Source organism: Python bivittatus, unplaced genomic scaffold, assembly GCF_059951505.1.
Source record: "Python bivittatus isolate LINGU-HERP-01145 unplaced genomic scaffold, Pbiv_v1 ctg000480_np1212, whole genome shotgun sequence".
Lineage (NCBI taxonomy): Eukaryota > Metazoa > Chordata > Lepidosauria > Squamata > Pythonidae > Python > Python bivittatus.
The window spans coordinates 58,665,152-58,680,987 of record NW_028277075.1 but is presented as its reverse complement, the minus strand read 5'-3'; the positions used below and the strand labels follow the sequence as shown (position 1 = coordinate 58,680,987).

General features: G+C 39.0%; 1 protein-coding gene across 1 annotated transcript in view; it reads left to right on the top strand.

Annotated features, from left to right (window-relative positions):
- The window catches only part of USH1C (USH1 protein network component harmonin), a 63,802-nt gene that overhangs the window by 32,614 nt on the left and 15,352 nt on the right, over nt 1–15,836 (top strand). Inside the window, 6 exon segments of the mRNA XM_088145096.1 lie at nt 462–586; nt 2,721–2,770; nt 5,255–5,407; nt 7,917–8,033; nt 10,219–10,740; nt 15,027–15,146. Of these exon segments, the coding sequence (XP_088001222.1) occupies nt 462–586; nt 2,721–2,770; nt 5,255–5,407; nt 7,917–8,033; nt 10,219–10,740; nt 15,027–15,146 (1,087 nt within the window).

The following is a 15,836-nucleotide window of genomic DNA, read 5'->3' as shown; positions in this document are numbered from 1 at the left end:
AAATAGCATACTCTGAAATCAGAAGGATTGGGGGATGTTTAATTGTGATTGCTTCATACAGTTTATTTTAATATGCTTTTGACATTTTTGTTAACTATAAGTGAGAAATAACAAAATAAATAAACTCAGCCTCGCTTAGTATGTTTACAGCACAACTTCCTTCCATCATGAAGCTCAGAATGGTTAGTTGGTTTATATATTGATTGAGTTGTTGTTTTTAATCACCAACTCCCTAAGTCTCCTGGCAGTTTACAATAAAACAAAGAACAATAATAAACAAGCAAAAAGACAAACAGATAATAAATAAACCAATAATAAAGGCAGGATAAAAAAAAGAACACTTCCATCTGGTTTCTTGTCCAGAGATTGACTAGCATTAAATCTGTGTAGCCACTAAGGTGGCTTTATCGTGTGCTTTCACCCTATGCTCTCTAAAGGAGCAATATTTTCCTCTTTTCCAGAATAAAGGCAGAGGAAGAGAAATTTAAAAAGCAGTGGGAGGAAGATTGGGGCCCTAAAGAACCACTAAAAGCTGCCAGATCTGTAGTTGCAGAAGTACATCCTCCACCTCATCCTAAACATCAGTGTAAGTAAGAACTTTTATTCTTACGTGTAAGAAATATGCTTCATTAATTCCAGCATGATACATTTCTCAAAACGTATGCCTGGGGCGAAGCAAGAGCTCTGAGCTGAGGAATGAATCTCTAGGGCAGCTATTGATTTTTCTTCTCTCTCACTTTCTGTTACACTGATTAAATGCTGTACATTCTGAAGGCTTTTCCAGAGGAAAACAAAAACTGCAATGAACTGAGGAAGAATGAATACACCTTCATTTTCTTTTCTATAAGAAATAATTTCCAGAAATCTATATTTCTGTGTCCAAGTACATAGACTCACTTTAACTGCTGCCATGAGACTCTTGGGACATGTACAGTAAATGACTGGCATTTCAGATCAATTTATAGTAGCCCTGCATGGCAGTCCAGGAATGGAGCATCAGTTTATAGAATTAAAGCATAAAAGAATCCAGAACTTATCTAGCTGTTAGATGTGCCTACTTTCTTCATAAACTCTTTTGTTTTTAATTCTTTCATTTCATGAGAGCCACCCTCCTGCCAAAGAATTGTCATTTCTTTTTCTTTTGTTTCTTTCTTCCTTTGTTTCTCAAGTAGATTTAGAGGAAACTGCATTCGATCAGTCCACAGCAAAGGACAGGACTGGAATGGAGCTGAAGGAAAGCCAACAGGTTTGCTGTAGCACCTTCACTTCTCCTCTTGACTTTCTTACTTCCTGCACTGTTCCTCCTCCTGACAGTCAGTCTTAATGCTGGACTGGACTATGCTCCTCTTTGGTTTCCTGTAATTCTCACATTAAGGGAAGCATTAATATTTATTTGCTGTACTAGCCAACATCATTTTGTATGATTTTTCAGCACAAGAGAAAAGCATTATGAAATGGCTATGCATGAGGTCTTTGCCTGTTATGTTTCATTACCAATGTAAAACAGAGCTGGGATCAAGGAATAGCTCAAATAAAGCTGTGTCAGAAGTGATTTTTCCAATAGAAAACTAAGGAAGTGCCTTTTGTCTGTATACCCTTCTATTTAATGTCCTTTAACAATTACTGTAAATTGTTACAGGAAGGCATAGAGGAAGCTAGGTAGAACTTGTAAAAATGAAAGGTTTTGTTCAACTAATTCTGCTTAAAAACTGAGCTTTTGAGTGCTATCACAAGGATTTCTGGGCAAACCACAAAAATTAAATATACTGTCTTCTTAATTAACAAGTTTAATTTTGGTCCTGCTGTCCACAGTATAAATACCAGCCTTTTTTTTTCTTTATGTCCAGGTGACTAGCCAAATATGAAACTGTAATTTAATTATAAGCTGAACATGTAGAACTGAAGAGATATAGTGTAGTCTTTAAAGGATTAGAAGATACTTCAACCAGGGAGACGACTTATTAAATTACATCCATGCCTTATAATGTATAAATACCATTCCAAATTTTCAAGCTAGAAAAAAATAGCATTATTGTATTGAGCGGATCTAAAACTGGTGAAATGCCAATAAGGTCCTTGATATATCTTCAGTATAAATTGTAAGTCTTTTCCATATTAGCAGTGTTATGAATTTCGGCTAATATGTTTTCCATTAAAGAACAGATGAATATCCAGTGCAATTTTGTGTGGAAAAATAACAGTTGAAATTGCTGCTATTGATAAAAAATAGTATACTGGGTTATCATCCCATTCTTAGATCATGTTTCTTTTAATTTTCAAAATTATTATTTTATTTATGGTTGGGATCAAAGTTCTAGCTCGAGTAGGTATCATTTCCCTGCACACCAACTAGTAACAACTCTAAACAGATGCTCTCTACCAATATAACTAGTGAAGCTTTTAGTTGGAGAGTATCATACAGTATGTTTCTGAAAAATTAAATTCTGATACTTGGATTAAAGTACTTGTATCAAAATAGTCATGAAAGTGAATAAAAATGAAAGTTAAGTGTGTATGAAGTGGTTATGAAAGTGAAATGGCTAGAACTGACAAACTGAAGAAGAATAGACTTATGCCTGTTCTTTATAGACATTTCAAAGTTAAGATAAAAATGTACTCTGTTTCCATTGCTATCGTTTGCACCCTTTTATGTCAGTTGTACATGGTAATCTGCTGATGCAAATATCTATAATGTGTTGTTCTCCTTTGCATACATATAGCTTTTGGATGGTTTTATCGGTATGAAGGAAAATTTCCTACTATTCGCAAGGTAGAAAACATGTTGAGTGTTACTGTGTTTTGAAAAGTTTGCTGTGATCACTGCATTCCAGTCCAGTGTGCATTTTCCTCCATAAGTTATACTTGTGTCTTGATAAGCATGAAAGGAAGGAAGGCCTGCATAAGTTATAATGACTTAGATCCAAACGTGTTGTGTAGAAGAGCACTTCAGTCCTTGCATGGTGCCTGTCCCAAATCCCTCGCAGTACATTCCCTTTCTGTCACCCACATCAACTGGGAGAACCTCAGTCCTCAAGAATAGGTTTTCAGGGATGCAAGGGAATAGGAATGTAATAGGAAGGCAGATTGGAACACCCCACTGTGTGAATAAAAATCCACTGTCTTACTGTCTAGTATATTTTATATCTACACAAGTTATGTGCCAAAAGAATTGCAATCGGTAGTGCAAAACACAGGCACAATGTTTCTCATATTGTGTGTCATGTAGCAGTCTAGTGGCTACATCTTGCATTGACTGAAGCTTCTGCTTATTCTTGAAGGGCAGATCCCTCCCCCCACCTAAGGACATTGCAGTACTAATGTTAGAGTGTAATCATGGCATATGTAACTCTTGATAGGCTTGACCAGCTCAAGAATGGTTGCAGCTGACACACTAGGCATGATTGTGCAAAGGAATTCTTTGTTACTACTGAACCTGCTTTTTCAGAGGGAGTGCAACTCTGTTCAAAAAAATATTGAACCTCCATCCCACAGCTAGTTTCCTACCAAATAACCACACTTGTTTGGATTAAATTTCAGTTTATTTACCCTTATCTAGCCCATTATTAAATTTAAGCAACAGTAGAGGAAATCAGCTGCTTCCTAGAGATAGAAAGAAACAATAGAAGTGGATGTCTTCACCATATGGATGACCTCTGATTCCAAAGCTACAAAAAACTTCTCCCACCATTTTCAAGTAGATATAGAACAAGATGGGGGACAAGAGGGACCTTTGTGGGATGTCACAAGCCAGACAGAGGTTCACCAGAATCCTTTTTGGGAAACAGCTTCAAGGGAGGATTGGAGTCCCTGTACAACTATAAAATTTGGACCATCAGTGTACATCTATCCTAGCCCCAAATCCTATTTATATTCTTAAATGCACAGCAGCAATTTTTGTAGAGATCGTGTGTTTTGTTACTTGAAAGATAAATAACAAAATTAGGTCCTTTGGGCTGTGTCCAATGAGCCTGGATGTCCTTTGCTGCCACTCAGCAGTGACAGCAACTGAACATCATGCAGCTCTCAGGCTTCCCAGTAAGTAAGTAAGTTATAGAATTATCATTGGGAAACCCTCTTGTGAATGAACTGAGTACATATTCCACATTTCTCCTTAAAATACATGGCAACTTTTCAAGTTAATTTCAGAACCTAAACAATTAGAGCTGATTCAAACCAGCAAACAAAGTCCTATGAAGCACTGTTCCATAGCAAGAGAAATAAGTTCATGATAATTAAGTATCATACTGAAGTTGGTTTATAAAAAGCGATATAACCAAAATAAATTAAAGCTACCATTCCCATCAGCATGAACTATCTTTTCTTTTGTAGTTCTGGACTTTTCTTAAGCTGCTATGACAAGCTATTGCAAGTGCTTAAAGTCACATGTTAAGATCACAATTCTCAGTTCATGGAACTTTGATTTAGGGCAGTGTTGTCCAAACTTGGCCACTTTAAGATGAGTGGACTTCAACTCCCAGAATTCCCCAGCCAGCAACCATGGCTGGCTGGGGAATTCTGGGAGTTGAAGTCCACTCATCTTAAAGTGGCCAAGTTTGGACAACACTGATTTAGGGAAACAAACATTATTTTTGAACCTAAATCCACTGGTTTATGCCATTTCAGTCATCTGACTCTAAGTGGTTTCTCTCTGCAAATATTTTTTTCTCTTTAAGATGACAGCCATTGTTTTCCAGAATGCTAATTTAGTTAAGTCCATTAAAAACAATGATGTCTATTAACTCATATGAAGGTTGTCAAATTAAGACATTTGAGCAATTGAATGAAATTCCAAATAAGTAGTTTGGTTTTCCACTGAAGGTTTTGGTTGTGTTGTTTAGGTTTGGTTTTGGTTTTGGTTTTTGCGCAGTTTGTTGCTTTATTATTTCGGCATTATGTTGTGCAGTACATTGCATGATGGAATACTTCCATTACATATATGAGCACCTGTTACTTAAAAGCATGCAAAACTGTTGATTTTGGGGATCATTCTTGAAATCAGTGTAGTGGGAAATTTTTAACAGGTGCGCACGAAGGAGAAGCAGTCTGCCTGCTCCTTGTTATCTTCCGCTTTCCCTCAAAACCTGATGTATCGCTGTAGGTTGTGTTAGAACATAACTCATTATGAGATTGGTTTTTATGCCTTGCCGCAGTAATAACTGGATGATTGTGTCCCAGTTACCTAGGAGAAGCTCCCACACATTTGTAGTATACATTTATAATGAATAATAACAATAATAATATAACAATAATCCAGAAAGGTAAAGAAATTAAAAAATCCAAAAGTGACAGTCTCAGTGAACAGAAAAAAAGCAAAATGCAACTGGAGTTTGAGCTAACACTTCTCAAGGAAAAAGAAGAGAAGTTGGAAAGAGAAAAACAGTTGAAAATCAGCCGACTGGTACAAGAGGTATGTTCTTTGTGATCTGCGTAACTTTGTTTTCTACTATCCTTCCTGTAAGAAAAGAGTGAAAACATGCATGCTCCTGGGTATCTAGATATAGACTTACATTTGAATATATGCATATTTAAACGCATTATTGAGGTTGTATGTTAACTAACCTGACTTAGCTATCAAAGCATGGAGAACATGATTTAAAAGCTGTAGATTGCCAACGTTTATTTAGCTGTAACATCACAGTATAATTAAAACTCTTCTAACATATATACAAGTGAATAATTTTCTTAGTTAGATGTTTAAATTAACATGGTTCTGAAATGTATTTGATTTGGCATTTAGATTTATTGGAAGACCAATGAATCTTTCCATACTTGGGAATGGATGTGTTGAATACAGTGGTGTCATTTTCTTGGTGTTATATATCAAAAGACTTTGGTCAAGTGGAGAGAACCCATGACAGGGAGTAAGACCTGCCCCCTTCCAGATGTTCAGATGGCACAGGAAAATCAGCAAACATTGTGCCTCCCTCTTTCCAACAGTCACCCTTTGTCCATCTGAATGAAGGATAGGCTTAGGGAAATCAGGACTGCTATCGCCATTTCAGTTTTCAGCACATACACCTGTTGCTACAGAGGGTAAAAATAGGCCCAAAGGAGTGGAGTGGCAAGTCCCTCCATATCTGACATGATGCCGCCAACTGTGATTGTACCATTCTAGGGGGTTTGGTTTTTTCACCCAGGAAAAAGGAAGTGACAGTGTCCTGGCCTTTTTAGAAAACAGCCATTTACCAGTTGATTGTATCAACCTGAGTCCATTAATTTAGGGAACAGCTAATTAATTAGGTCAGCCATACTGTGTGAACGTGACCCTCATATATATATTCTATTCTGAAAATGGATTCCCCTGTGACTTCTTTACATACTACTTTTTCCACGTGCAACAGCATGGATTATCTCCAAAGTGGAGGAATAAGCGGTCGGCAGGCATAAGTAGTCATGCTTTTCTGTTCCCTAGGATTAAATGCTTGGAGAATTGGATCATCCTTGTTTTTGTGTTTGATGTTTGAAATAGGAAGTATGTTGGAGTCTCTCTTTTTGCTTACCACAGGAATTAGTAGAATGGTCAGTGGAGACACATATTTAGATACTCACATATACAGTATATGGTCAATACTTGATAAATGCACATCAAAGGATGATTTATATGTGTGAAATAGCAAGACCAGAAACTTTAATATCACCTCTAAAATAATGTGTTTTTTTAGAACAGCCATTTATACCAAGAGTAAGCAACCAGGTATCTGCCATATGTTTGGGGTTTCTACTGTATTCCGATCTGCCCCAACAAGGATAGTCAATGACGTGAGACTGGAAGAATTCCAGAAGGGGCCAGATTGCCTGATGCTGGTTTAGGACATTCAGTCGCAAATCACTGAATGATAAGAAATTGACAGTGCAATCCTGTACATAATTCCCCCATTTATTTCAGCAGAGTTTGTTGAGATAAGTGTATAAATTAGAATCTGACAATGAGTGTGTGTAAATCAGCCAATTTTATCATGGAGTGAAGCCATGTTCAGGAATTTGGTGCGGCAGTTCGTGCGGCAGTTACGCCCCTTCCTGGATCAGGGGGACCTCCGCACGGTCACTCATGCCCTGGTCACCTCTGGGTTGGACTACCGTAATGCGCTTTACATGGGGCTACCCTTGAAGAGTATCCGGAAGCTACAGCTGGTGCAGAATGCGGCGGCGCGGACAGTTCTTAATGTCCCTAGGAGGGCACATATAACACTGCTGTTGCGCGAGCTGCATTGGTTACCAGTTTGTTTCCGGGTCCAATTCAAGGTGTTGGTTATCACCTTTAAAGCCCTTCATGGCACGGGACCAGGTTATCTGAGGAACCGCCTCGCCCTGGTCACTTCAGCCCGTCCCACTCGGTCCAGCAGAAGGGGCAGGTTGCAGACCCCACCGGTCAGGGAATTTCGATTGGTGGGGTCTAGGCAGAGAGCCTTTTCTGCTGCAGCGCCCGCCCTATGGAACATCCTGCCTCCTGAGGTCTGGTGCCCCCTCCCTCATGGCCTTCAGGAAAGGTATTAAATCCTGGCTTTGCCAGAAGGCCTGGGGGCCAGAGGGGGGCCCGCACCTGTGGAGATGGCTGGTGGGATGATGGGTTGCCCCCCCCCAGCATCTTACAGATTTTTATAGGGCCAAAATTAGAGGAGGTTTTTTAGGGTATTTTTAATATGTTTTTAAATTATTTATAGTTTTTAGCCATCTTGGAGAGAATTGTATTTCTTCTTTTTTATTGTGAGCCGCCCAGAGTCACCCGTGGGGGAGATGGGTAGCATACAAGCCGAATAAATAAATAAATAAATTTGTTGTGATTGCAGGAGATGAATTACAATAATATTTAGATCTGTACACAACATTTTAGTGCTGAAATGTATTTCAAGTGTGTTTTTGAATGTAAATCTGCAAATGTAAACTCTTTTCTTTTGAAATTATGGTATGACTCTCAGGTGTCTGAGACTGAACGAGAAGATTTAGAAGAATCAGAAAAGACTCAGCATTGGGTGGAAAAGCTTTGTCAAACACGTTTAGAACAAATCTCCTCGGTGGAGAATGATTCTCCTGAGGTAAAATAAGATTCTCATCAACCCAGTAAAATATTTGTTTTGGGGTTCTACAAATTATTTTTAAGAGGTAGTTTGCACTATGACCTGTAGCAGATTCACGTGTTATTTTATCAGGTAGGTAATGAAAAGATTTTTTTCAGATCATATGTAGAAATAGACACATCCATCTAAAGAAGCCATTTTGACATGATAAAGGAATAAACAGAAGCAGATTTTTTTAAAAATGGCTTTGCAACAGGTTTTTAAAAAGTAATGCATACACCTTTATTAGAGCTGCACGGCTTTTATATGACAGCATAATGCTGAAAAAAATGACTGTAGCTTGTTCTTTTCTCAAATATAATTGTGCAGTACTTACAAAAGCTAAGCATCATTTTTTCCTGACTAAAGCAAATTGTCTAAGTTTGTTTTGTTATTTCTATCTTTTTTAATTCAGGAAAGACCCACATCATGTTGTTCAGGAAAGGCCTAGATCAAGGGTCTCAAATTTGTGTCCCATAGGCTGCATGTGACCCTCCATTTTGTACATCGTCTGCCTCACAAGTGCAGGATGGATGGGAGATGATCCTTAGGTGGGCAGGATGGGAGATGATCCTTAGTTGACAAGAAAGCATAGCCCAGCTCTGCCTTCAGGGTAGCTTAAAGGGTGGCTGCCATCCTACCCCACAGCAAGGCACCAAAACAGCCAGGACAAGGAGATGCTCCCACTGATGTCACCACAACTCCTCCTTGCTTTGGAGAAGGATGGCTTCACATTCAGGTGGCGAGCCAAGAGGCCCTAGGCTAGCACCCCACACAGGATTAGAAGTGCAACGTCTTGCCTGCCTGCTCAACTCTGGTGCAGAGCCACACTTTTCTCTCAACTCACAGCTGGGAAGCTGCAGTCTTAGCTCTGCAGCAAGGTGCCGGCTTAAGGCCAGCTAGCTCACCACCTAAGTGCATAAACCAGCCAGCCCAGGACCTGCCACTGTCCCTTTCTCCAGCGCCTTCATTGCTTACTGTCCCTTGTCCCTTGTGAATGATACTACAGGTAGACCTTGTTTAGCGACTGCCTTGTTTAGCAACTGTTCGCAGTTATGACAGTGATGAAAAAGTAACTTTGTAACCAATCCTCACATTTACAACCTTTGCAAGTCTATAAAGCAAAGGAAAACTGAAGTAAGATTATAAGCACAGATGCAGTTTCACTTAGTGACTGCTTTGCTTAACAAGTTGCTGGTCCCAATTGTGGTCACTAAACAAGGACTACTTATACCGATAGAACAGTGTAAGGATTCCAAGGCAGCATCAGCAATTGTCTGGGACACCTGGCCTTGCCATTATGGGACCAACACTGGGTGACCACATATTCTCCACTCATATTTTACCCCACTCATTCCTCTTCTCCTTTGCTGGCTTCTTATAATTTTTTTTCTAATACACTTATATGACCCAATCTCTTCTTTCTTTCCTTTTTTCCGTTTCTTCTGGCATAAGTCCTTATCACTGCTAAATGTTCTGATCGTCACAAAATGTAGGGTTGTGGGTTTTGTTTTGTTTTGTTTTGTTTTTACTAAGAAAACTATATTGAAAAATCAGGCGAATGGAAATTCCATATGGGGTGGTGGTGGTGACAAGATGGATGAGCCAAGTGCAGAGCAGTGGCCCAGGATCAGCACTTCTATGAGTGGGGTGAGGACTTCCACTGCTCCTAGCCATTCTCCATGCAAGAGACATCCACCATCTATCTAGCACTGCCATCAGTAGAAACCCTTAACTGTCACTGTGCAGCCATCACCTTAGCTGTTTAAATTTCCTACTGTGCATGCATGGATCTTGGGTTAATGAATTAATTCTCATGCAGCCCTCATGATTATTTGAGTTTGAGACTCCTTGCCTAAATGATACTAGCTGCAACAGAAATCTTGAGTGAGAAGCTGCAACTTTCCATTTTGCTACACTGACTATCCTTAGCTTGTTAAAACATTTATTTGGCAGTAGAAGTTGTCTCATACATAATAGTTTCCTTTAATATAAGTTCTTATTTATTGGCGTGGAACAGCTACACAATGTTTTCCGTAATGATTGTTTTATAGGAATTGGCAGCATTGTGTTCTTGAGCCTAGTTGCTTGCTTTTTACTGTTAGTGGAGTTGTATTTAGCCATTTCAAGTAAATGCTGCATTAAAGAAAATCTGTTATACTAGAAAACAGGTGTGCATCCTGCTGTTTCTGCTTCTACTACATCTGTGCGGAGGTTTGCTGGTGGCTTGCAGCTCCATACCACTGACCTTGATGATATCAGCTTAGGTGATACAGGCAAGCTTTCAAAACGCCCAGCGCCTCTACCTCCATTACTCCAAACAGTGCCTGTATCCTCAGTGGCTTACCCACTTTCTTCACCAAATATTCCAGCTGCTAAGGGAGCCGCACCAATACCCAATTCACCTTCATGGATTCCATCATCCTCTCCATCTCCTTGGGTGCATGTCCCACCACCTCCTTTGCCGCCACCATCTCCTCCACCCATTCATCCTTCCATGCAGACTGTTGGCACTCTCCATCATCCAATCTCCACTCATTTGGATGAAAAAAATGGCTGCCACAGTTTTCAGCCTGGAGGGGCAGAAGATTCCCTGGATGACTGGGAAATGAAAAACTACAAAGAAAGAAAAATTAATCCAATTAACGCTCAATGCAACAAGCAGACCTACTTTTCCAGTCCAAAGGTATGATATAGTATAGAATATATATTTTGTGGCATTCTCAATTCTCTGCTGCTGCTTCAAGTTATCAAGGTATTAAAATGTTTTCCATTGTGTCTTTTATTTTGTGTTATACTGTGCTAAAATATTTCCCATTTTAATAACTTTCTATAAGTGCATTTTAATTACTTAGCCTGTCATGCCATCACTCTCTTTTTTCCACTATGCTGCATGGAAGCATTTTTATAGATTGTATACTTATTTTCCCCCTGACTACAGATCACTGAAGAGCTAGATAACATCTTAATTCGAGTCTAGTCCAAGATTCAGGATGAGCAGTGTTGTTTACTGGCAGATGTGATTTGAAAAGAAAAGTATTGCCAAATCCAGAGGAAGGCTGAATTTGCCTCATTAGAGCCATGTGGCCTCACAGCTCTGCAAGAGGCACTGATTACCCTCGCACTTCCAAGGACAATTCAAGATGCTAGTTACACCTATAAAGCCCTTCATGGCATAGGGCCTAGTTATTTGAGGGATCCTCTGCCTCTTTTAAGATTGTACAGTGATTCAGGTCTTATTAATTAAGCTGTGTCATCTAGCGGAACCCAGAAAACATGTGTTCTCTGTTGCAACAGCTGTTGTCTGGAATGATATCCCCCCACCCCACCCAGACATCCAGATGGCTCTCACCCTGATGACATTCAGGAAGCTATTAAAGACCTGGCTGTTCTCCCAGGCTTTGGGATGGGGTGATGGTTGAACACCTGTTGGGTTTTTTTTTAATTGTAAGCCACCCAGAGTTCTTGGGAGTTGGGTGACCTCTAAATTGTATAAGATAGATAGATAGACAGACAGACAACAGAAATACAGAGGTTGTTCCAATGGCCAACTGCTTTCACCATCTCTTAAGTTAAAAGTTCCCAACCTCTACTTGAGCATGTATTTGCCACCAATAAGCTCTAAGAACAAGATTGGTCAGGAATAGAAACCTACTCTCAAATAAACTATCTGTCTCTGTTGCTTCTGCTTCCCAGCTCTTTAACTTTTGACCCATTCGTAATAAGAGTCTCAAGAGCTGAACAATCAAGACTCAAGATTGGGATCTGAGTCTGCAAGTGAGGGGGCAGAAGCAGTGCTAGAGCTCTGTTCCTCAGACCTAGGTCTGCCTCCTCCATTATCCTGTGAGTTTCCTCCCTCCTCCAATGAAAATGTGTATTCCAGTGCCCCATCAGGGGTTGATTTAAATCAGGTGAAAAACACATACTTTGTATTGCTTATTTTAATGGCATATTAAACACTAAGCAGTACATCAACGTTTGAGGAAAGATTAGCTGATGTCCTAACTATTTGTTAGCCATAATGGGGACCATAACACACCTTCCTTGTAGATTGCTATGAAAGGCCATTCATGATGCTCTAATCCAGCCTTTCTCAACCTGATTGCTCCCAAGCATGTTTGTCTCAAGCTCCTGTGGTTCCCATGACCATGCATCAGGGATTTATGGAGTTTATGATTAAAATCCCTTGAAGGCACCAGACTGAGAAGACTCATCTCCCTCATTCTCCAGTTGTGCCTTTCATTTTTGGTGGCCTTTTTTCCCCCCCAGTAGGTGATTCTGTATTATTTCAAAAGACTTTCTCCAGTTTATCTTTTCTGTTCCTGATGTGGTTTTCAGTATTGGTTCTTTGTTAAAATTGAAACACTCGTTTTAATGGTTTAATTTGTCTCTGTTTTGCACTTTCTTATGGTTGTTTATGCATAATTGTGTGTTTCAAAGACATAATGGGAATTAATCTGTGCATCAAGAAGATTGATAGGAAAACAGCATGTTGTATATGATCCACTTATTTCAGCAATGAAAATTGGAAATGTTACCCATCTCATTACTCAGAATACTTTAAAAAGGAAAATTATCTAACCATTCTTAGTTGAAGATGAGACCTCTTTGAAAGGGAAAAATATATTGATTATATATTGCCATCAGAGCATTATCAAGTGTGTTTGAAAAGAGGTTTGTTACCTGCGTAATAGACTTAATGTGACTGCATTTGCTCTTCAGATACAATTACTGATTATGTAGTGTGTCACATTATGGACTGTCGTAATCAGTATGAAATCTTTGCTCTCGGGTTTCATGAAATACATTTTCTCTCAGAAAAAGGAAAAATCTCAGAATATAATCTGTATCAGCCAATGCATGCTAAAATCATTCTACATGGCCCTGAAGTTGCAGTGCTGTTCAGCATATACATTCAGCACAATTACATTGTGCACTTTCCCCCATAATAGTACATATATTAATATTATGGATACTGTATGTAGCTTCTGTGAGAATGCTCCTAGAAGTAGGATTCCTAAAATTAGCAGCCCAAAGATATGGCAGCTATTTTGTATTCCACCCCCACCCTCACCTCACCCCAGTTTTCCTTCAGAAAGGAAAATATGGACAAAAGAGGTGGGAAAAAGACAAGGGGTCTTGGAATGTCTTCTAAGTATCATGAATTAGGAAGGATGGTTGTATTCACCAAACCTAATTTGGAAGCTCTGTGAATTTCATGAGAGTCTAATGGGTAGACTTTAGTGATGTCATTAGTAATAAAATAAATCTTAGTTATCTTGCATCATTTTACAAATTTCTACTGTTTTAGAATATTTTTTGGATATTACGAGCTATATCCTATATACAATGTCAGAGAAATGGCACTTATCTTGCAATATTTTTAAGTTAGAATCTCCGTATATGTCCTGGTTCTCTTCTGGCTGACTGTTACTGTACTAGCTTTTGTACGAATAAAGTAATGAAAGGATGGCTTCCAGAAGCAGATTTAAAGTGGTATTTTGCTACTAAGTCAATTATCTTGTTGAATGATTTATATAGGCTATTGAGAATTGGCTCTGGAAGCAGAAGAAATTAATAGGCATGTTTGGGAGAGCCTGGGAGAAAAGAGAATCAGTGCAATGATATGGACACACCAAGAAGTGGGCAAAAGTATACAAAAACTAAAAGGGAAAGAAGTTTAGTTAGGAAAAGAATCTAAGACAGTGCTTCCCAAACCTGGGTAAATTACCCAAAATTGGGTAAAAGTGGTTTTTCTTTGGGTTACAACACATGAAACCATTCATAACAGGGACATTTAAATTGACTTAAAGATTGCCATGTGTACTAAAATATATTTGAAAATCTCCCAAAGTATTTCTATTAAGACAAAAATTGATGAAATTAATGGTAATTTGTTGAAATGACATAAAGTTCATTCAATGATATTGTTTTTATAATACAGGTAGTCCTTGATATGACCATTCGTTCAGTGACCGTTCAAAGTTACAGTGGTGCTTGCAGTTCCAGCCATTGCAGCACCCCTGTAGTCATGTGAACAAAATTTGGGACCTTGGCAACCAGCTCATGCTTATGACCGGTTGCAGTGTCCCACAGTCACATGGTCACCATTTGAAACCTTCTCTGCCAGCTTCCCACAAGCAAAATCAATGGGGAACTCGGCAGGGGAGGTCACAAGTCACTTGGGTAAGTCTCCCTCCCCCGTCCCGGGCCTTTCTTCACTTGCTCACACACACCGCACCCTCCTTCCCCCCTTCACTCACTCACACGCACCCACCAGGGCCCTCCTCACCCCTGAGTTTTGGGTAATAAAGGAAAAAGTTTGGGAAGCACTGATCTAAGAACAGAGAAGATGATGGCAAAAGGGTGCATGTTTAGAGAAATAAATAATTTATTTCTTTCATGAGTTTTTCTATTTGCCAAGTTCCTTTTAATATAATCTCTCCAGTATGTTTACTTTGGGATGTATTATTTTGTCTCCTACATTTATTGGAGCTATACTATGTAGTCCTAATTGTACCTTAAATTTCAGTCATCTTTTAATAGAGCAAAGAAAAAAAGATTCATCTTTGTGAAGCTACATTCACTCCCTGTTGTTTGTTTGTTTGTTTGTTTGTTTTGGGGCTTTGTTCTTATTTTTGTTTTTTGAGTAGCCTTTTTTGGGGGGGTAAGATGGATTATTCATTATATGTTGTTTTTATAAACTACCTCCCCCCTTCTGAGGATATAAAATTGAAGATATCAAAGTAACCCCTTCATTTCAAGGCACAATGAAAGACACCTTTCATACTGAAAAGAATTTCACACCTATTAGTTACATTAGTTAAACAAATGTAAATTCTTTTGGCTGACATTCTCTTCATTGTAAATAATGTTGACAAAAATGAAGTATTTGAATTATCTTTCAAGTGTTTGGTCTGCATAAAATACACAAATCCTTTCTGTAACATTCTTACATTGGAACCCCTGTAGCAATTTACTCCAGGCCCTCCTGCCCAGCGTCACCCAGCTGTATCTATAGTGTCCAAACCAGTCATGCTGCATCCTGACCATAATATTATGGTCAGGCCAACAACCAAATCAGAAGCACTGGTAAGTCTATGCTAATATATTCTGCATGCTTTGAATGTATGGGGGACAGAATGTCCCACTATCAGTGTCAACCTTTTTTTCTTTGGTTCTAATTTGAGTGTACACTGAATAACTCAGAGATATTTTAAGAATTAAAGGATGTGAAACACCTTTTGCACAATGAAGATTTGGTTGAATTTGTTGCATAATCTCCTTGTGGTTTTTTGTTCTGTTTTGTTTTACTCTCCTTTTGTTCTGTAGCCACTACTCAATCACTTCAAGGGTTTAGAAATTCTTTAAGTCTCTAAAGCAGGGTTTTTCAGCCTTGAGAATTTTAAGATGTATGGATTTCAACTTCCAAATTTCTGGGAATTCTGGGAATTGAAGTCCACACATCTTAAAGTTCCCAAGCTTGAAAAATCCTGCTCTGAAGTAATATAACTGTGTGGAATGTAGGGAAGTTATAGAACAGACACTTGCTTAACATAGGAACCAGGGAACAAAAGGACTTTTATTAAAAAAAACTAAACAAATAGTTTTTTAAAAAAGGTCGCTTACCAGCTTATCCTGGCCTTAAAATTATTGGCAGCCCAGGGTTTGGATCTAAGCCTCTAGCAGACCAGTCCTTCCACCTGTCTTCCCAAATCCTTTAGGTCTCCCCTCCTCTGCCACCTTCCTGGGAGAACATGCCCAGTGTTGCCATCCTTTATT